We start from the raw sequence: 22,730 nt of genomic DNA, 5'->3' as shown, positions 1-22,730 counted from the left end.
GTTGCTTAAACACTGTAAACTTTCAAGGCTGGTCAGTGGTGCTGTGTTACCCAGTGAGAAGCTGGAAATCCTTTCTTTTGGGGATATACAAAGCTTCTGTGTTCATCCATGCAGCCGGAAGATAGTTCTGTTTCTCAGCTATCTACTGGCACTCTGTGTTTCAGACTGGTGTTGTTCTGGAGTTGGGTGAGGGAATTTCATAGCTGGTAGAAAGCTAGTAATACTTCTCTGCTGATCTGATTTTTTTAAATGGTTGGTGTTTACAAACCCTCAAGAGATTTTGAATGCCAGTGAAGCCTTCAAAAGTGCCAGTTTATCACACGGCTTTCTAATTCAACATGTGATCATGAAAATATTGTCCTCTCTCTCATGGGTAATAGCATTTGACCCTCATTGGTGGTGTATCTAACATTCTTAATTTCTTTGCATTTGTAGATAACTGCAATATTAGTAAATCAACTTGCCACAATTCTTTAAAATAAATATTCAACAAGTAATTACAAAAATTCATGTTTTGGGACAGCAGAATTCAATCCTATAAAATCTAGAAATGTGAGCTTTGTAACTTTATAATGGGAAAAGTCAACATCACAGTAGCAGGTTTAGGTTTTTATAGCATGGTGGCATATATTCTACCAACCCGCTGTCAATCTATTCATCTTTTTTCCTGTGCTACAAATTAAATAATGGTCGAAAGAGTGTGAGTAAAGCTCTTTCCACAGCTTTGATAAAAAGATATTCCCTGCTCCTGAAACATTCATTAGAACTGTAAGATGTGTAAAATCTTGAAGTGAATTCTCAGGAATAATCAGTTTTAGTAGGAAAATACGTAATATTCAGAAATTGGAAATCTGATGTTTCCAATGCATGCAGATTCTGCAAGAGTCAAACACCATTTAAATGGCAAAAATAACTCATTAATAAAGAAAGAGAAAAAATGGCTAGGTGTTTATTTTCAAGGACAGAGGTCTTATTTCAAAAGAACTCACTTCCTATTTCGGCACTTAAGTATAGGGCCAGATATTTAAAAGTGCTCAGCAAATAGAGATTCTCATTGCAGTGCATTGTTTTCAGATTACAGGATGAAGTCAGTGTTTTATTCAGATGCCTAAGATCTACTAATCATAAGATCATGACTCAGGCCAGCATTGTTTAAAAAATTAGAGTCAAGGGAAATACAAAAGTCACAAACTTGGGATTTTTAAATTAATTTAACGACTTGTTGCACTGCATCTCTAATGACCCCAGTTCTGCAAGGAATGATATGTGAGTGTAACTGAAGCTAATTTTCTGATATTTTGTTTCAAGAGTTCTCAAATAAATAAACTTTAGAAAGAGAGGAATAAACCTTATTTTCTAACAGCTTGTACAGCAGTTATTTCCATTTTACAAGGGTCTTCCATATTGGATGGTAGGGTCCCAATCCTCCAGCCATTATGGAAATGTATTTGCAGGATCTTCAGTAAATATATGCATAATCAGTGTTTCATTGTTCAATATTATAGGATGTTCTAGGAGCTGCATCAGCTGTAAGCAGACAGGAATACAATAAAAAACTATTTAAAAAATGCATGAAAATAAATAAGGTACAATTATTGACTCTTTTTCTTAACACACAAAGTATAAGGTACCCCATGAAATTATCAGGCAGGAGATTTAAAACAATCAAAAGGGAACAGTATTTTCATGCAGTGCATAATAAAACTGAAACTTCTTTCTACAGGATGTTGTGGATAGCAAAAACACAAATGAGTTCAGTAAGTAATTAGACAAATTAATGGAGGAGACATCAATTAATGCTTATTAAATTCCAAATCTGAAAGTCCCCACAGACTGGCTTCTCAAATTTGGGATGGCAGCTTCTTTACCATTCTATGTGTTTGAGGATTTTTTAACTTTTCCATAAACATTCACTACCGGCCGCTGCAGGAGATGGACTCAGCTGAATGGACTGTTCATCTCACCCAAAATGACTGATGCTTTTTGAAAGCACATGAACTTGCAGATTTGAAGGCCTACCTATACTATATTTTTATGTATAGCAAAGAAGCTTTAAGGAATGCCTAGAGGATTTTCATTGTATTTGTTTTTTTCACTATTTCCAAAGCCTAGGATGCGGTCATTTAGATAGTCTGCTTTCACCAAAAGAAAACTATGAAAAATGTACCCATTTAAAAGTTTTTCAAGATATTTCTAGCACATTTTTCTGTAAAATATACAGAAAATGTAATACATACATCTACTTAATATTTAAATATGTACATACATTTATGTGTCGGGGTACTATAATATACATTAAATAATAAAATGTAAATCGTTAGCAATAATGATCTGAATTTCATTTCTTCTTACATATAAGACATTCATGTCATCGTTGTAGCTCTAATCCATATTCAGGTTTTCATGTTTGGTGTGCAGCAATATGTAAATTATCTCGCCAGCTGCATTAAGCAGTGTTTGTTTATTCTATTTCTTTTGGCATAGCATATAACTGAATTTCTGCCAAAAATGTGGCCGCTTCAGGGAACACTGTTCGAGTAGAAGGAAGTTTTGAAAGGAAACACACATCATAAGTCTTTACTTTGTGAAACAGTAAAATCAAAATGAACTTTTGTTCATAAAAATATCTGTCTTAATGTAAAATAATGGGCTTGTAAAATACAATGAATGAACTGAATCTTTTTTGAACGCTCTGTTTACATTGGCTTTGTAAACAAGAATACAATACTAAGAGGCAGCGATTTTTTCATACATAGGAACGGTGACTAAAACTGGTGAAACATGAAAATGGAAAGTTTAAGAGAAATTATTTTAAAGTGGCATATTAATCTCCCCTAACACATAGCATTTAAATGCATTTAAATTTAGAAAGCGGTGAAGTTTAAATGTTAAAAAAATTGCATTAATGATGCATAGAGCTATCTACTTATGCTGGCAGTCCTTTCAGTCTTCCAGTCTGACACTTCCTTTTTTATCCAGCCAGCTAATTTCCCCTCTTTTGTGAGGAGTAACTGTTTTCACACTAGTGCTTACCCAGCAAGCCTCCTCATTGTTTCATGGTTAATTATCTTCTTGAGCTTCACCTTCTCGAGTGAAGGGATAAAGACTGGGCCTCCCCACAGCTCTAATGAAAGCTAGGTTTTAGAGATGCACTGTGTGAATAAATGCAGTGTCTGATCTACCAACATAATAAATGAGTTCCTAAACTTTATGGAGTCACAGCTCATCCAGCAGGTTTACTGAACAATGCAGAAAGACGCTTTATTTTAAAAATCCTTTTTTATTTTTAAAAGGGGGGAGGAATATTGCTTCAGTGTGAAACCAAATACCATAAACTGTTCCAAAATCTCTAAGCATTACACAAAAGGTGCGTGCCAAACATTCAGTTTCACTACAAACCTGAGCTGCTGCATGAAAGACTTTGAGCTCTATACTTTAAAGTTGTATATTAACACCACTTATACTAATAATGTTAATACTAACAGCCCTGTGCCCCTCAGTTATTACACCACTTTGTAAACTCTTGGTACTCACTGGACTTTTTGTGCCTCATCAGCACTGAAAATAGCCATTGTGGATAGACTTAAATCTTCAGTTTATGTTCCAACTCGATCCCAAGTTTAAACTATGTAACATTTAAAATAAACTCTCCTGTAAGAAAAGAAAGTTGAACAATGGCAGTAGTGGTTTTGTAACAAGGTACTCCCCATTGTAATTTTGTACTCAGCCAAACTAAGGCAGGTGAATATAAATGTTTCACCATAACAAGATACAGTTGTCCATTACTTTGTCTTCCTCTAAGTGAATTTCTACAAAGTATGCTTCTATTAAATCATTTCTAAAGTGACCAAACCAAAATGTGCATATAACACTGGTACTTGAGACATTGCACAGGATCTATTTGACCTACTAGATTAGACTGAAAATTCCAATCCTTTTTTTAGAGCCAGCTCCAGGGCTGTGTTGGCATCTGTTATGTACAGGGAAAACTGCAAACATCATCACTTACCGGTGATAGAGACAAGAAAAAAAATCTGGAAGTTCAAGGATGAGATGATCTTAGTGAAAGAGCTCTGCTTAGGGACCTCTTATACTTGGACATAAGGCCAGTGTTTCTATTTTGCGACATTTGAAAAGCAGCTCTTCTTAGATATAGGCTGTGTAATGGCAAGGAGCAGTTGTATTGTTGTAGCCTCAAGGTGCTTACCATTGTAATTTTGATTCATCACCAGGAGAACTCTCTACCACTTACTGACAGCTATGGTGTTTAACTTAACACTTGGAAATCCACAGGTGGGCAGACTGTGCAAGTACTTATAATATAAAGCATTCTTCTAGCCTTTGACTTCACAATATTTGCTTATTGACTCCCCTCTAGTCAATATCCCAAATTTACAGATGGTGAATCAATGACTTCAGGAAGTGCCTCGACTGAGATTATAAAGAAATTGTGTCGAAAATTTAAATAGGGGGAAAAAAAGAGTCCGTTCTCTTTGATAGCATGAATTAGGCTAACTTTGGTAGTCTCTCAACTGTTTCATCAGGAGGAGAAACTGTTGATAGAGCCAGATATTCTTCATGCAGTCCCGTTATTCATAAATATGTATACAGGAAGAATTTTTACTTAGAAATTCAAGCCTTTCTCCTCCAGCTCTCAGTGAGAAAACTTTCTTTCTAGGTTTCTCCTAAGGTCAAGCTCCCAAGGGCTTATGTCCTATTCTTTTGTACCTTATATCTATCTGTTTTTACAGTGATTCTCACTCTTTAGTGTTTGTCACAAACACTCATTTCTGCTGAAACAAAGCTCTTAAAAACTCTGTGATTCCAGGTGTCCCGATGTGCCTGTTGTAGGTTGGAGATGGCTATTGTGTCTACTGAGTCCATTCATTTTGTCCACCGAGTTTTTCTGGTTTAACTGAGAGTACACCATTAAAAGAGTACCAGTTCCAATGTGAATGATACTAAATTGAAAATATTCTTAACCAGTATGCAGACCTCAACTAGTACACGGACAAAACAATAGTGATTTTATTATGCCACTGTAGCTTTGCTAGTACAACTTTGTACATGAGCATCTGAATGCAGAATGCAACTGGTTTGCCATCAATATAGGCATACCAGTGAAAAATAGTGCTGTTCTGCAGTGTAGGCAAGCAATATTTAAACCTGCTAAGCATGGTCGGTTCTACAGATTTCCTGGTTTTGGTGGAATTTTTTGTCTTAACCATAAAGACTGATCTTTGATTGGGTCAAATTCTGAGACTTGGCATGGATGAACTCCTACCAGCTTGCATGGGTGTGTATCTGAGGTAGAGTGCCAGGATTTGCTCTTTTCTGAACTAGGTGTTCATGGCAACATTTTGGGTTTGGGTAAAGCTAGGAATGTTTTTCTAAGAGTTTCATAAAGGGCTTGTGTTGGATTCTTGTGCAAAGAAAATCATATATTCCTCTGAAGTAAAGGTGAGACCAAAATGACATTCAAGGGCAAAAAATCCTGTCATGTAACCTCTTGACAGATGAAAAGAAAACTACAAAGCAGCAAAAACAACAGTCAGTAAAATATGCCATGTAGCCAGGTTTTCTCCTCACAAAAAAAGCAAAAAAAAAAGCCCAAATACACAACTTGGAATATAGGTCTGAGATTGTAAACCTATTTGGATGACAATATGATTCGATATAAAAATGTTATAGATGTTCTTCTACTCTCTAGTAACATTTAAAGGGCTTCTTCAGCAAATGAGAACCAGAGATTTTAGAAAGCCATATGAGGATATGGTGGCAAAAAAAGGAGGCCACTGCTTCCATAGAGGCTGGAAAACGGATAATGGGTAGTGTGTTAGCAGTGATGCTCTGGGCACAGCGCAGGGACTAAACAAGTTGAGTCCCTGCTTTTGCCTTGATCTGTGATAGAAGTTACTTCCTGCAGGCCTTCTGCTGACACGGCTCACCTTCTGTTCCAGCCTGGCTTCTCTGCACCAGCCGGTGTGTGGTGGAGGGGCTGGAGGCTTTCACTCTTTCTTTTGGCCATCTGGTACTGCAGGCAGCTTACCAAGATAGTCAGAAGACCCTCACAGGACTCATGTGCAGGCATGACTGACCCCAGAGTGTTATCTAGCATCATCAAATGACATTTGAATAGCAGAATAATGGTTAGAAAATGGGCAATTTCTCTGACTTTTTAAAACACTTCTACTACTAGTAGGGACTGATAGTTTTCAGCTGGGCATCCTCTTAAAATGTCACTGCAGTTATTTCAGCTGTTGCTTAGAACATGTGCTCACAAAACTGCTATCATGATAAAGAAAATGATCAGTTTTAAAACCTGGATATGATAATCCTATCCTCTAGACTTTTATTTCTGGGCATTATCAGAGAACTTCAGACATCGTCATAAAGACAGGTACCTGAGCAATGGTGGAACCTCGCTTGTTCCCATAAGACCCACCTTTCACCGAGACCCTTGCATGTGACATCTGTGACTGCAGAGAGCAGAGGTGAAGTTAGTGTCCTTCCTGTGGTACAGGAGTCTGTACATACAACCACCGATGTACGACCCTGGCAATACCTGTAAGCATCCATAACGCCTAGCAGAAAAGCATGTGCAGGGTTGAGCTTATTATTTTATTGAGGGAGGCAATAATAACTGTAAAATGAAGCAAGAGAAAGTATGAACCACAGTTTTGGATCTTATTTTCTGAGGAAATAAATATGTACCTTCTTATTTAATTGCAATTATAACAAATATGTATGTTCATGATCAGTTTCTCTAGTGTTCTGTGATAAAACATACTGCTCCCATATATTTTGAGACCATATTGTAATGTGCAGGTCACTTCAGCATTTTGCACGTGGAATATTATGCATATGCTTATGCATATTAAAACATTGGTACTGGGAAACGGGGACAGTTTTCTTGTTGGCTACGGTATAGAGAACCCCATTTAGAAAATGAACTTAAGTGAAGCAGAGGTGAAGTGGGTACTGTACACATGACTATTTCCCTCAGCAGAAGTACTTGGCATGGTTGCATTTTTCAAAAGACAAAATCATGTTTGTCTTCCTTGAATGTGCACACATTCCTGGAGATGGGGGATGGTTTTCTTTCTTTCTTTTTCTTTTTCCCCTGGCCCCTAAGTGCAGTTGAGTTTGGATAATTTGTCCACAGCAACTGAAGGATATGTTGCAGGGGAGGGAGGAACAGAGTTTGTATTTATTATTGTAAAAGCTCTTTTTTTCATGTTAATTCCTTTAAAAAAATATAATGGTACGTAGGGGTTACATTACAGGCCTGTTTCACCAACACAAAGTATCTGTACTGGAGTAGCACATGCAAATGAAGCCGAAACAGAGAATCATTGTTTAATAAAATTTGCTGCAGAAAAAGCAAAACTATCCGTGTTTTAGTAAAGGAAACAAATGAAAAAATGCATTTTTGAGACTTTTCCTTAAAGAGCACTGGGGTTGAGGAAATGTCTTTATTTGACTTAATAATCTTGTTTCTTCCCATTAACATTTTCAGCAGATTAACTGTTTAACCATTAAACACGAACTCTACAAGCATTTAAGTGCACACCTAACTTTGCTCACATGAGTTATCCCACTGAAATGGGAATCCTGTCCTGAGCAAAATAGTTCAGGGTTCAAATTAGGAATAGCCAAACTCCTTAAAGCAGCACTTTCAAATATACTAGAATTAGTTCAAACTTTCACTCTTCTGAGTCTGTAATTTAATTGATTCTTGACTTAATTATATTAGAAACTCTTCATGCAACAGTAAATGTTTCCTAAATGTTGTTTATCTAGTGGTAATATTTTAAAAATAGGAATATGCATAATATTGTGCATCTTTTTGTTCTTATTGCATTGTTATTTTTCACTTCCTTGGTCAAAAACATTTACCTTCTTTTACTGTGAACCACGTGACCATCAAGATCTACTCTAGACATAGTGGTATTTAGTGACTTTATAATGATAAAGTCCCTCTGAGCTTCTCTAAAGATACCCATTTTTTTGGAAAGATGACATATACCCACACATACACACGTGTATATATGTGTGTGTCTATTTATACACACACGCTCTTGCACACATAAAAAACAAGTTTCTAAATTCCGGGAAGTTTGGTGCAATCAGTTACACCAGCTGGTATCCAAAGGATTTTTGCCAGACAGAATGGTACCTTTGCAGCATGTTTTGTCACAGACTTCAGCAAGGCCAGGACTTAAGAGTAAACCTCCAGGGCTCACCCCGCTGTAATCTGGAGCTCTGTAGCACACTCAAAGCTCCTCTTTAATTGTAGACTGTCTCACATGTGGAGATCATCATGTCTGTCTGTGACAGACCCTTTTCTTTCTGGGTATTTGTGGTTCGAGGAGCGATACCTTGAACCGAGCTAGGTAGAACATCTTTTAGAGTATGTAAGTGCAAACTCTGTAGGAAAGCCCTATTCCTAATTAACTGAGATTGGATAAAAAATATGGTGCGGTTCTCACACTAGTAAAGTTTTCCCAATTGCAAATGGCAATAGAAGATTTGTCTGCTTTGTGTAAAAGATACATTTTGCAATATGATACAGTTCTTTGGAGTGAAAAACAAAGACAGGAGAAGAAACAATAGCATTTTTTCCCAGTAAAGTGAGCAATCAGAATTTAGCTCTGACACCAGCTGACACTTATGGTGTTGTGCCTCCCATCCTCTGTACAACACCAAGTAAAGGATCAGTTTGGGGAATTGTAAATGTTCTGTTGGCAAGACCTAATAATCTATTACTATCATGATAATTGTAATCCTCCAGCACCCTACCTATACACTGAGCAGCCTGATAAAGAGACATCTGACACAATAAAAATAGTCCTCAGAGGTTCCTGGGTTTTACCTTGCTACTGCTGTCAGTGCAAATATAGGCTAGAGTGACACCACCTTCCATTCTTCACTCCAGAGCTTTATTCAAGAGTCTGTATGGTGCTGCTCTCTCCAACAACTACCTCAATGTCTAAAGTCTCTTTCTTGTTTGAGCAGCTTTGCTAAATTTTGTAGAAAAGAAATGGAAAATATATACTGCTGAAAATGCCAAATACAAAATGTTTGTGACTTAAGCTGAGTGGTTTGTTTCAAACTTAAAACTTGGTCTGTACTTGGTAAGGGCTGCCCCATGTAGCTGATAACTGCTAAAGTTGTACTGGTAGGTTTCTTCAAGAGAAGTGATGCTTATAAGAAAGGTAGTAATTCACTAATATCAATTCAGTCAGTTCCCTGGACAGAGAAAGCTACGCTGGTAAAATGACCATATCTACGTAAGGGCCTTTGGAATTATAGCTGTGACAATCAGAATTAAAAAAAAAAAAAAGATAAAATCTCTTACTGTCATAGCTATGCCTGCAAAACTTCTGAGTATATACCAGGTCTCAGAAAAGCATGTGCACTTGAAGAATAAAAAATAGGCTTTGAAGTAAGGAGCACTCACTGAAGATGGATGGGCTGAGGTCACAACTCTACATGTTTTATTGTTTTAGTCCATCTGACTTGCAGAACAAACAAGGCAGCCAAGTGCTGATTTACAGGGGGGAAGGTTATCTTCCTGACCAATAAGGACCAAATGTTTTGGTTTTGAGAAACAAAATCAGATTTTATGGAACATAAAATCCTTGGAACCTGCTGCTGATTTCCTGCCTTCAGGAATTTCTTTTTGCATCTGGCAGAAGCTTAAAACAGTAAAATTGTGCAGTTTAGGAAGCTTTTCACAGCAATGACTTCCTAATGCTAAGTACGACAGAGTCGTAAAACATGCCACAGAGAAAATGAGTAATTGTAGCTGATTTCTTGTTTAATCTAACACGTTTACAAACTAACTTAATTTGATTATTGTCATTCTCTTGCACCAGTTTTTACTTGCACGTTGGTTAAGGGTCAGCTCCAGGTGGGAAACTGGGTTGAACTAAGTACCAGCCAGAAGCCATTATGAAAACATGGCAAACTGGCAAATCCAGATATGGACTTCTGAACTCCACGATGCACAGAACTGATCTGATAGCCTTAGCTGTCTAGCAAATGGGAGTTTTCATGGAAATCTAACATTTAAGCTATCACTAGCCAGTATCTCACAGGGAAAAAAAAGACTGTAATAAATTTACTCCATAAAAGCTTTGGGGTAGGTAGATTCACAAAGAGACTCTAGTCTGCAACATTAGACATGACAGATTCTCAAAATCCCCAAAGCCTCCTAACCTGCCAAGGAGGAAAAAATTCTTTGGCACCTATATTTCTGCCCATGATTATTTGCGATATCTTAACACAGCTGCAGTACTCAGGGACCTACTTTACAACTAAGCCCAATGAAGCATGAGGACAACTTACATGGAGAATGTCTTGGTTTATCAAATATATTAATAGTCATATCACCCTGCTGAATGGTGGATAGCTACTCTGCCCAATTTGGAGAAAATAATTCTTCCTTATGTCTGCTGAGGGTTTTAGCCATTGGTCTACTGGACATACTGGGATGGGATAGCCTTGTGTCTTGCACAGAAACAGTGCCACCTATATCCATAATTAAATAGACACTGGAGCAGGGATTTGGACCTATCCGTGCCTCTTGCCAGTCAAATGTGCTGAAGACTGCACTGCAGGATAAAATTCTCCTTGTCTATCTATGACCCAATTAATATTTAATTGTTTTATGCAAAATGAAACAGGATAAGCAAGCTTCTTTTCAGGACAGCATGTAGGTAGGACTTCTCCTGAGAGAATGGGAACCTGGTTCATGTCTCTTATGCTCAGTCTGACAGTGTCCCATGCACAAAATCAGTGCCCTAGCTATTGAGCTGTTGGGGAACACCCCATGATTTCTCACAAAAGGGCTGAGTAGCTTTAGTTCCTACTTCAAAAAGAAAGTTCCCAGCTGAGAATCGCAGTCAGAGATACATGCCTTCCCCTTCACAATTAACCTTGGCCAAGTCTTGATGAATCTAAGTCGGGAACTAAGTTCTGTACAACTGCACTTCATTGGACTACAGCCTCATTTTATCTCCTTGTATTTCTGTAACTTTGTAAGTTTGTTGTGATTTAGATTGCCGTTTGGCGCATGATCAATGCTGTATTTGAAAAACAAAACTTGCTCCAAGAAAGCTCGAGAGAGTGAGAGATCATAGTTGAAAGTTTTTTTGAAAAAAGTGCTTGTTTTTCTGGATAGAGTGATCATTGTTCAACTGTTATGATGATTTTAACTAAACAATTCTAGATTAGTTAACTGTTCTATTACAAGACTTATTGTATAAGCAAAGCCTTTCCTAAAATGGAGGCCTCTCAATAAATAGAAAAATAAAAGTAAAATTAACTTATGCTCAGAGAACCAGCACCAAAATCAGGGACCACTTCTGTCTTATTTTGAGGGGTTTAAAGTGATTCCGTACTGTTGGCCCCTTGACACATCGCATTTGAGTGACGAAAGTTGTCAAGGTGTTCTTCCTCTCCCACACATGGTTCTAGAAGGAACAATTCTTGATACTGTATGTTGTGAGTCATAATAGCAAATATTACCAGAAAGTTACAAAAGTCTTAAAAAAAGCAAACTAAGTTTAGCTCAATTATTTATCAGCCCTTTCCCAGAGAAAGGTGTCAGCACAGACAATATTTGAAATTCATGTAGTATTTGATTAGACTGATTGATTGTTCTTACAGGTGAAGATATTAACATTCATTAGTCTTACTTACTGGTCATTAGTATTGCCTTTATTATCAAGTAAAGAATAAATAGAAATTCTAATAAAAATTCATCAAGTCTTGTGGTTTCCAGTGCATTAGATCTGTATTTTTAAGGCTGATAACACAAAAGTTTGTTATAAACATATCAAAAATCCTCTAATAAATCTGTTGTATCTTAACTCTTTGAAACTTAAACAGGCTAAGAGAGATTCCCATATATCCAACATAAAGCGCTAATCACGTATTTTTTACTAACACACTAATACACTCCTGTGTGATTCTGCAGAATGGTTAAAACTTGTTACATATAAAATGACTAATCACAATTAATCTCTATTAAAGAAAAGTCAAATTTCTGTATTATATTTTGACAGCAAATAAGAAAAAACCCTAAGACGACTAAGAAATCATGCAAAATTTAATAGGTTTCATTTTAATTGATCATTGTAATGGTACACAAAACGTAACAAAATTAAAAGCCTATTAGTGATCATTGTTCCAAAAATGCACTTTACTCCCATTAATTTACTTATACGATTTCAGTGGAAGCACATTTAAAGTGCAGCTGTAAATATTTTTAATCTTTGACATTTTTTTTCCAGGAGCCTCTGAACGTTATTGATCCCAGTTTGATGGATCTAAATGGTCCAAGTGAAGATGCGCTAGAATGGGATGAAACTGACATAAGTAATAAGCTGATCAGTATTCATGAAGACTTAAGTGATCCTGATCAGGAACTCAAGAAGGATGATCTAAGCCAGAAACCTGCTTTGGGAGAAAGTGGTGATAACGATGTGAATGAAGACGAAAGTATCAGTGATCGTGGAAGTCCTCTTTATTGTCCCAGCATTACTTCCCCTCCAAATCCTCACATCTATCAGGTCTATAGTCTTCATAATATTGAATTATCAGAAAAAAAACACATGCCTTTTTTGAAAAAAGCATCCAAACTCTCCAGTGTAACAGAGTCTAACATTTTAAACAAAAGTCTAAGTAAAGACTCGTCATTTTCATCTACCAAATCCCTGCCAGACCTAATAGGGGGGACCACACTGGCAAAACCATATAACTATATGTATCAGAGTGGAAACATAAGCAGGCATTCTGAGAGTGAGAGTGGGATAGTGAGTGAATGTGACACAGAAACTACAAATAATTCAGAAATTTTTTTGCTAAATGATATTGAAAGCACTCAGAGTAATCCTGAAATTGGGCATGCAGAAACTCAAGTGGATGACATAGTCGATGTAATAAAACAAAAACTAAAACAAGATGAAGAAGACCATGCTAATCTCTCAAGCGATTTCCAGTTGGCACCTTCCGCATGTTGTGGAAGTGAAAATGATGAGGATTTGGACAGCATTACCATGGGTAACCCTGTTTGTCTAGAAGAATTGCAAGGAAAACATGACGTGTTTACATTTTATGATTACTCATATCTTCAAGGCTCCAAATTCAAATTACCAGTGTTAATGAAACAATCACAAATTGAAAAAATGCATACAGAGGGCAGTTTGTTTCATGGGTTTTGTTTTGATAAAATACCTGGCAAATCTGAACATAAGCCTGGAGAGTCACAACCAGATGCGTTTATTCACGAGCATACTCTGGCAAGTATCCCTGGAGAATCAGTTCCCAATTCCTGTAAATCTGCAGAAACCGTAAGAAAATTAACTGTTACAGAGAATACAAGACAGGTTTCAACTTTGTCTCGTAGTTCTTCACTAGAATCTCTCTCTGTAGTAGGCGATTTGTTCAGCTCAGGTATTTTTAAAAGTGGAGACGGTCTTCAGCGAAGCACCTCTTTGGAGAGCTGGCTGACTTCCTACAAAAGCAATGAAGATCTTTTTAGTCATCATGGCTCAGGAGACATAAGCGCAAGCAGTGATTCTGTTGGAGAGCTCAGCAAAAGGACATTAGATCTTTTAAATCGCTTAGAGAATATCCAGAGTCCTTTAGATCAAAAGATAAAGCGCAGCATCTCTGATATAACACTCCAAAGTAGCTCCCAAAAAATGTCTTTTACTGGACAGCTGTCTCTAGATATTGCATCCTCAATCAACGAAGACTCAGCAGCTTCTCTTACTGAACTCAGCAGCAGTGAGGATCTTTCTCTCTGCTCTGAAGACATTGTACTGCACAGAAATAAAATACCAGATTCAAATGCATCATTTAGAAAACATCTTAATAGATCTGTAGCTGATGAAAGCGATGTCAATGTCAGCATGATTGTTAATGTCTCCTGCACTTCTGCTTGTACTGATGATGAAGATGACAGTGATTTGCTTTCAAGTTCCACCCTTACTTTAACTGAGGAAGAGCTAGGTATCAAAGATGAAGATGATGACTCCAGTATAGCAACTGATGAGGATATTTATGAAGAATGCAATTTAATTTCAGGACTTGATTATATAAAAAATGAACTCCAAACTTGGATTAGACCAAAATTTTCTTTGACAAGGGAGAAGAGAAAAAGTAACCTCAGTGATGAAATTCAGCGCAGTAAAGAAGTTAGTAACGAGACATCGAAAGGCACAGATACACTAAGCATTGAAACACTATTGAATGGTTCAGTACAGAAGATATCAGAAAATAATGGCAATAGTAAGAATGTACCACGTGATCGTGAAAAAGGGACAAAGAGTCACCTGATGAAAGATATCTCTCAGGCTGTGAAGGATCAGCTTGTGGATGATATGGAGAATGGCAATGTTGAAAACACTCTTGGCAGTCAAAAGGAAGGTCTTGTTAGAACATCAGCAACTCTCAAAACTCATGCATCACTTGATGTCAGAGAAGCTGAAAATGAATGTTGTGTCTGTGAAGCATTTACAGACAGTTCAGATGATTCACATATGGATGGCAAGGAGACCGTTCTGTCATCAGATGGATCCAGAAACCCTCCAAAAGAATGTCAAAGCCATCTTCAGCCTGATTGTCACTCTGTTGCTTCCTCTCCTGCTAAAAAGCCTTGTCTTGAATCTTCCTCAGAAATGAATTGTGTAGACATACAAGATACAGCTTTACAAACATCCTTACCTAATGGTCAACAACATGGAATAAGCATTACTGAAAAATCTACTGATTGCTGTACAGCCTTGAAATCCAATGAAGCAGAATGTGACTCCTCAGCCAATGGTCTTGAGTCATGCTGTAACTGTGAATCTGTTGCTTTTGATAAAAAAAACATAGAAGATGGCTCAGTACACAATTTTGTGAGGGAGATAATAGACATGGCATCAACAGCTTTGAAAAGTAAGTCACAACCTGAATGTGAGTCATCTGCTCCAGCTTCATTAGCACAGATCAAGGAAAAAGTATTAGAACACTCTCACAGACCCATTCAGCTAAGAAAAGGGGACTTCTATTCTTATCTTTCACTTTCTTCTCATGATAGTGACTGTGGAGAGGTAATCAAATACATAGAGGAAAAAAGCAGCACTCCTGTGCCACTGGACTTCACAGATGAGAGAGAAAATATTGAATGCTTTTTTGAAGCCTGTCCTGAGGAAGAACGGGTTGAGCAGCAGCAATCCATTTCTAATGGTACTCCCGAAGCACGAGTTGAGCAGCAGCAACCTATTTCTAACACTATTTCTGAAACATCTCCAGAGTCAGTAGAAGTGACTCTAGAGTCATTAGAAGAAGTTAAAACTTCATCTGAAGGTAGGGATTTATCTTTCTTATGTGATGATGACAATGATATAAAGGTCCCCAATCCTAAGAAACAAAGTGCATCAAACAATTTGAAAAATGCTGCTGATGATTCGCTGCTTTCAGACGAGCAAACTGAAGGTTTGGAAAAGAATTCTCCAGGGCTTAGCACTAAAAAGAGTAGTACAGGAAAATCACCTGGAACTAAAGAGCCCAAAGGATGTGTTGCTGCTTCTGAAGAGGCTTCAGCTACAGAGTTTCAGTTAAAGCCTGGCCATTCACAGAAACAGGATGTTTTGCATCAGAACAGTAAAACTCTTACTTGTGAAGAAAATCTCCTGAATCTTCATAAGGAAAGACATATAAATATGCACAGATAAAATGTAACCCTCTCCAGGCACGTACATTATCCTAAAAACAGGTATGTACTCTACAAGTTGCACATTCATTTTTTTTACTTTTTTTTTGCCTTTTTTTTCACATTTTTGTACAATGAAAGGAGATGAATCACCATCCAGGGCTTCTGTTTTATGATAGTGCTATATCATTTGTTTTAATTACACTCTAACCCCAATTCACATGCCACTGGTCAACAATGCAGTGAATACTAACTGCTTCTTGCCCTTTGGCTTTGCACTGACTGGAGCTGCTCCCTTCTGGAACAAATCTGCTATCTTGCAGAACTTGGGAATTCTTCAAACGTAATATTTCTATATCAGTCTCCTCTTCCCTCCTCAACTGAGCTGTGGAACCAGAAACCAGCTCTACTCATTGATCCCCTTCTCCACGGTCAGCTGGCCTTATGAGGTGTTCAAAAGCACTTGATGAAGCTGAACTTCCAGTTTTACAAGAATTTTGGGTTACTAGTGAGTTGAAGTTCTACAATATTTCCAGACAAGCCATGAAGAATGGCTAAGCAGACTGGAGAATAAGTAGAGACATAAGAAGTCATCTCTTGATGTCAGTTTACCATGATTTAAGTTCAGTAAGCCATTATAAAGAAAACAATTATTACAACACAGTGATAGGCCAAAAGTTGAGGTTACCAAAATAAGAAATCTTTGCAACATCATTAAAGAGTATAATGTGAGGGTAATGTAGAATAAAGACCTGAATATCAAAGCAGATGGAAACTCATAGCCACACAGCAGTACTGGAAGCTTCAGTTCTATTTTGTGGTAAGCATTTTGAAACATAAGTAAGATGGTGGAACCTAAGATGAAAAAGTGTCTCTGATCTCTTCCAAAGTTTGAAAGTGGTTCAGATCTGGAGTTTATGACCTCACATAAATGTCTAAGTCTAAGAATAACTGCACATTTAACAACAAAAGATCTACAAAGCAACTTGTGGATCAGATCCTAGCTAGTTGTTTGGTGACCCCAAAGCCAGCATAGCTGTACAGAATTCCATTAGTCTTTGGAAACACTCCTGCAGTAGACCAGAGCCAGCATGGCATCTCCAAATGCCACTCCAATTCCAAATGCTGCTGCTTGCCAGAAGCTGTAGCAAGGGAATTTCCAATAAAACACAAGGCTAAGCACGGGACCAGGTTTCCCCAGGAAGTTCTGGAATCTCCATCCTTGGAGATTTTCAAAATTCAAGTGGACATGGCCCTGAATAACCTGATCTACCTTTGAAAACAGACTTCCTTTGAGCAGGAGGTTGGACCAGATGACGTTCAGGTTTCCTTCCAACTTAAGTTATGGTATGATTCCATGATGTTGCTAGGAGAAAAGGTTGTTATTCATCACTGCCCATGAAAACCACTATTCTCTCCTATTGCAAACTATGTAGCTGTAGCAGAGGATCTGGACCTATTTATACGAAATAGATTGCTTTGCTGCTATCAGGTATCTAACTTCTGTGTTTCCTGATTTTGCTATATTATATTTCTATGCTTTGGGCTTTTCTTTTGCACATATTGGTGGTTTACCCAGTATTCTCACATTCACATATGTATAAATATGTCCAGCAAAGTCTTTAGGTTATGAGAGAAATAGTCTACAGCTTGCCACTATCTCTTTCAACACATATTTGAATAATGCATTATCTTGGAACCATCATAGCAAAGAGGATATTTCTTGAACGGCTTTGAAATAGGCTATCATGACCTGTTGATTGCCAATTAGGTGAATACTTGGACACATCCAAAGAACTGGAGAAGCAATGGAAATCAACTGGGAATTACAAAACTCACAGATGATACTATATATCCTAGAATTACATTAAAAGGATTATGTGTATATGGAAGCCTCTATTTGGAAATTGAGATGATGACAAAAGTCTGAGGTTGATAAATGATAATTATGTAAACATAAGCTTGTCCTAAATTACTGTTTTGTTAGTTTTCTCATTTTTTTCACTCATTTTTATAATTTAATTTGAGGAAGGATTCTTACAATAGTGAGTGTGACTTTATTCTTGTTCTCATTCTTTCACTGATAAAGATAATAACATGTCTTTTCAATTCATTAATACTTTTCCTCTGAGGATCTCAAAATACTGTATAAACTTTCCCTCACTCTTCAGAACTTCATAGTTACTTACATGGTAGCCAGCTGTGTTTTTCATAAGACTGGGATGTGACAATATGCAGTTGGTGTAAGGACTAAGATTGAGATATTAATAAATGCCCCACAATGCAATCAAACGTAATGCAGAGTCTGTATGCAACACCTTGATAGGGTTATGTTATAGTTTTAATTTTTGCCCAGGGGTTGACAAATATTTTTAAGGTAACGAAGCCCTTCACACTACCTCCCAGTTTTTAACATTTGGGAAGATACACTGGTTCTTGACTGATACATATAGCATTGCTTCCATGGAAATTATATACTGTATTATTCCCAGTAGTAAAGCCCTAGGATACATGTAGTTTGGCATACCAAAAAATGAAAATATGATCTGCTAGATTTGGTTTCACTAAAGTCTGAGCTCCCTTCCCCCATTCACAAGCTTGGTGCTTTAACTTCATCTCTCATGCTATGGGGAATGAATTACAGAAGCAATCTATCCTAATTTGTTAACTTATTCAAATAACAGTTATTATACTTAACTATGCTAAAGATTATCTTTTTGGTGGCAGATTGTTTATTTTTTGATGAGGCTAATTACTGATTTTCCAAAGGTAATTTACATTTATTACTAATACATCTTTTAAAATGTGACAGATAAATGTTGTTCCCATAAGTGTATTATGAAAAAAGTTACTATTTAAAAACACATTATTTAATTTGAAAGATAAATGGCAAACACCATTATTTTTCCTGTAGCACCTGTGCTGTAAGCTCATTTAAATGTGTAATTCCCCATGTAGCTGCAATACTTAGAAAAAAATAACCTATACTATATGTGTACCTTAAAAGCATACTGAGAATTCAAAGCTGAAAAAGGCATAGTTTCAAATGTAGTTTGATTTTATACTGTTTTAGTATGTACCTTGGCTGTACAGGAGAATAAAAGTAATAGTGAAGAAAATATTTTTGTCAAATGTTGCAATCCTGTTATTTAGCAGCGTGCTACAAAAAAATGACCATTATGGGAAAATAATAACAATTCTATAAGCAGGCTTAAAAATATCTCTGTCAGCACTGACTAGTCTCTCATATGAGCCAACATGAAGTTCTTCAACAGAGGTGCTCATAAAGCTATGCTGATTTTATTTCTCAAGTAGGGGACAGCTTGAAAGAACTATCTGTATATGAGATCATGCGATCTTCTGCTCTCATTGTGGCCCATGACTCAGCAACAGGATGGGAATTTTTAGTCACATATTCAATATGCATAGAGATCAATACATTAAGGAGGTTTATGTAATGTGTCCAAAGTCTTTTTTAGAGGATACGTTAGAATTCTGTGTGTCATCTTTTAGTTCTTACAAGTAAGTCCAAAAGCTATTTCCTTCCTTTTGTGCAGAATTTGGAATTTAAACTTCAGTTTTAATTTAGGGGAAAAAATATTTTACTTGGGCTTAAGAAAATTAAATTAGTTTTATCTGACAGTGCTGCAATGTTAGCCAGAATATCCTGCCACTTACTATAGCCAGGAGAAACCCGGGACTGCTGCTCAGAAGGCCTGACTGTTATCTGCTGCTCAGCAATAGATTTTTTTTTAATGACTTATTCCTTCCTTGCCTCAGTTTCTTTAGCAACAAAATAATGAGAATAATGATCAATGGGACCTGTGAAGCATGATTTATTCACTGAAAAGTATTTTGAGATCCACAGATAAAAGATGACAAATAAATGCAAAGGACTGTTAGTTAATTATTTATTACAGGAGAAAAATAATATACAGGTTTACACAATTGTTAATATGTAACAATTTACTTTTAGAGACTGGAACTACAAGAATAATCTAAATCTTTGCTTACCATTTTTTTCCTAGAGGCTTTTATAGGCAGGTAGACACTATAATGTTTCTTTATAGAGTTTAAAACAGTCTGACTTTTTAGCTCCTTACAGTAGCTGACTTTAAAAAAATTAAATAGAATAAACAGATAATCTTGTATTGTCTGTGAATTACAAATTTTTGAAAAACGTGACATAATCCATCAGTGAGACTTTTGTTACTATAGATATGTGAAACTCATGCCAGAGTTGTAGAAACCTTTTGATGCAATCTTCCCCTTTATTCAGATCAGTTCTTCATTAATTTCTAAACAAACTGTTGAGCTTTTCACTAATTTCATGTAAGTATATTTACTCTATAAAGGGGGGGGGGGGGGGCAGTCAGTTGCAGCAAATAAGATCAAAGGAGAAGGTAACTGGATAGATCCAGATATTCCTGCTTAATTTGGAAGGCAGATAATGCATGTCTGGAGTGCCTCCTAGGAAATGCCTATGAGATGCACTTTGCACTAATCTTTGAGCTGTATTCTGACAGTTATTTCTTCATAATCCTCATCATAAGCCTGTGCTCCTTGATGAATAGTTTAACCCTAAACTCTGAGCCGGATAATACTATAGTATGAAAATTTAACTCATTGCTGGTACTAGAAGTGTCTAAATAACTATTTACAATTTAAAAATACAGTGATGACACTGACAATTCTATTCATGGACCACTTCTGTGACAATCCTTTCCTCCTCTCCATTGAAATCTCAATCCATATGTTTACCTAAATATTAAAATAAGTGATGGGTAGATCTTTTTGTTCCTTGGCTTTTGAAAATCCCTATGTTTTCATTGATTGGTGCACTTTTGAGTGCGCTGAAGGTAAGTTCGCAGGTAGGGATGAGGACAAGATCCAGGGAAAAGGTCAGATTAGATGACTTCCCTTGTTTCTTAGAAACAGTCTTTACAAAAATCAATGCGTTTTCTACATCAGTACAATTTTTTACACTAACTTGTACCTCAGGCTGTTAAAAGTCATTGTTCGCCTACTGTATGCTTCTGCTTTAAAGGCTCTGGCATGTGATCATTTAATGACTATCTATGGTTGTTCTGGAAGAGCTATGTTTTGCAAATAAAACTTCATTTTCTGTAACCTACTATTACTTTTTTGTTTCCTTTTAGAAACTTGGCTGCAATTCAGGTGCAGGTTCATCCTGTAAACCCTGGGATGACCTCCAATTCCATTGTATCACTGCCTTTCATTACACTGACTCCCAAGATAAATTTTCTTTCCAAATGTGATTGGTCCATGTTGGCTTTGTGATCAGGCTGCATATGCTAGTCCTATTTCAGTGATCATTTTGTATTGTAGCAAGGCCATTTGCTTTCATAGGGATTCCTCTCCCAAGCTACCTCTAATGACCTCCCCTTCCTAAATTGGATGCTCCTGTACTACTTATCACTGGTTCTGTTCTTTAAAGTTTTGAAGTTCCAAGAATTCATGATCAGTCTGCTTCATCTTTTCAGAACTGTACCTGTCAGTACTCTTCTATTTTATGTATCAAATTTAATATTTATGTGTATAATGCATAAGTTTATTGAAACTATTTTACTTTTAAAGTGACAATTTTGTTGGATTGCAGCAAAAAGAAGTCATTAGCCCTCCTGATTCAGTACATCTAAAAATTAAGCAATTAAAATAAATGGCATTTTATTTATTTAATTTTAAAATTTAATCTATGCAACACTTCAAGAAACAACTACATGGTGTTGTATATTAGGAACTGTTGACATTCTACTGAATTAAGTACAACATTTTGGTTTTTTATGCTTCTTGAGGTGGTAATGAGAAAAAAAGTTTTTAAAAAATGTGTGCCTTGCTGTATTTCTTATACCATTTATTAAAAAGCTGCTTTCACAGTAAAATTATGTTGGTTTGAAAGGAGGAAATAGCAAGGTTAAGATGTGTGAATAATTTCTGTATATATGTATAACCAAGTGCAAACATTGATGTATAATGACAGTATAAAATGCTTTAATGTTTGTGATGTCCAGTGATGTGGAAAATATAAGCCTTAAAACCATTAGATTGCATGGTAATTAGAATTGGCATAATAAACATAGTTTATTGGGGAAAAAAAACAGAACTGGTGATCTGTTTTACCTGCGTTCCAAGAACAGAATGCTTTATCAAGATACAGAAGAATACGTTTTCGTTTGCAAATATTCCCTAGAGATATGCGATTCCATAGCTGGTGAAGAGTTGTGTTACCTGGCTCAGAGGTAAAGAACCTTTTCATTAAAGATTCCGCAGGTCTTTTGGGCCAAACAAGGAGACACAAATATTTAGTAGCTAAAACTAGTACACTGCCAACTGCAGTGGTGGCAATGATCAAGTGCACTTTTACAGCAGATATTTTCTTTGTTTAACAGTTAACAGTTTGTTGTCTGATTCTTAAAATGTCATTCATTTACATAATTATATTGAATAAGCTTTATATATATTTATATAGACCCTTTTACAGTTGACTATTTCGATGACTAAGACGGTACATTGTAAATGTTTTTATCTTGTGCTAAAACTATACTGAGTGGCCAAAACAAGCCAGACAGCTTTATAACGAATATCTGCAAACATGGCATTCATCTCCTAAAAACACTATTGGGAAGGGATGTCAGGAAAGTTAAAAGGCAAGGAATGCTCTCCCATACCACCTTTTATCGTTATTTTTCCAAGTATATAAAGGTTTTTACGAAAAGCTTCAACATTCTTCTTCCTTTAAAAAATGGGCATCAGTTTGACAAGCTTAGCTAGTAGCTTAGAGGAACTATACTGATCAGCTGATATATTCATACAACACTGAAGGAACGGGTATTTAAAAAAAAAACCCTCATGTTTTCCAAATTATTAACAGCTTTCTATTACTGCAAGAGACAAATTATTTCTTTCTCAATTTAAATTTCCACTGTGTAGCCTTGAGTAGGCTATGAGGTGGGTAGGGCAGCAGAAACAACTCTTAGCTTAAAGAAAAGTGTAAATA

The 22,730-nt window shown here is 36.6% G+C and overlaps 1 protein-coding gene across 2 annotated transcripts in view; it reads left to right on the top strand.

Annotated features, from left to right (window-relative positions):
• The window catches only part of AKAP6 (A-kinase anchoring protein 6), a gene marked incomplete at both ends in the record, with an annotated part of 226,240 nt that extends 210,506 nt beyond the window's left edge, over positions 1 to 15,734 (top strand). The window contains 2 exons of one of the 2 annotated variants that reach the window (XM_082318955.1): positions 12,303 to 15,366; positions 15,481 to 15,734. In XM_082318955.1, the coding sequence (XP_082175081.1) occupies positions 12,303 to 15,366; positions 15,481 to 15,734 (3,318 nt within the window). Of the gene's footprint in view, positions 1 to 12,302 lie in introns of both variants that reach the window. The other variant, XM_082318954.1, reaches the window with a different exon arrangement.
• Positions 15,735 to 22,730: the final 6,996 nt, after the last annotated feature.

This window comes from Platalea leucorodia (assembly GCF_965183815.1).
Source record: "Platalea leucorodia genome assembly, chromosome: 7".
In the NCBI taxonomy this organism is placed as follows: domain Eukaryota; kingdom Metazoa; phylum Chordata; class Aves; order Pelecaniformes; family Threskiornithidae; genus Platalea; species Platalea leucorodia.
Note: the sequence above shows the minus strand (reverse complement) of the source record. Positions and strands in the feature narration are given on the sequence as shown.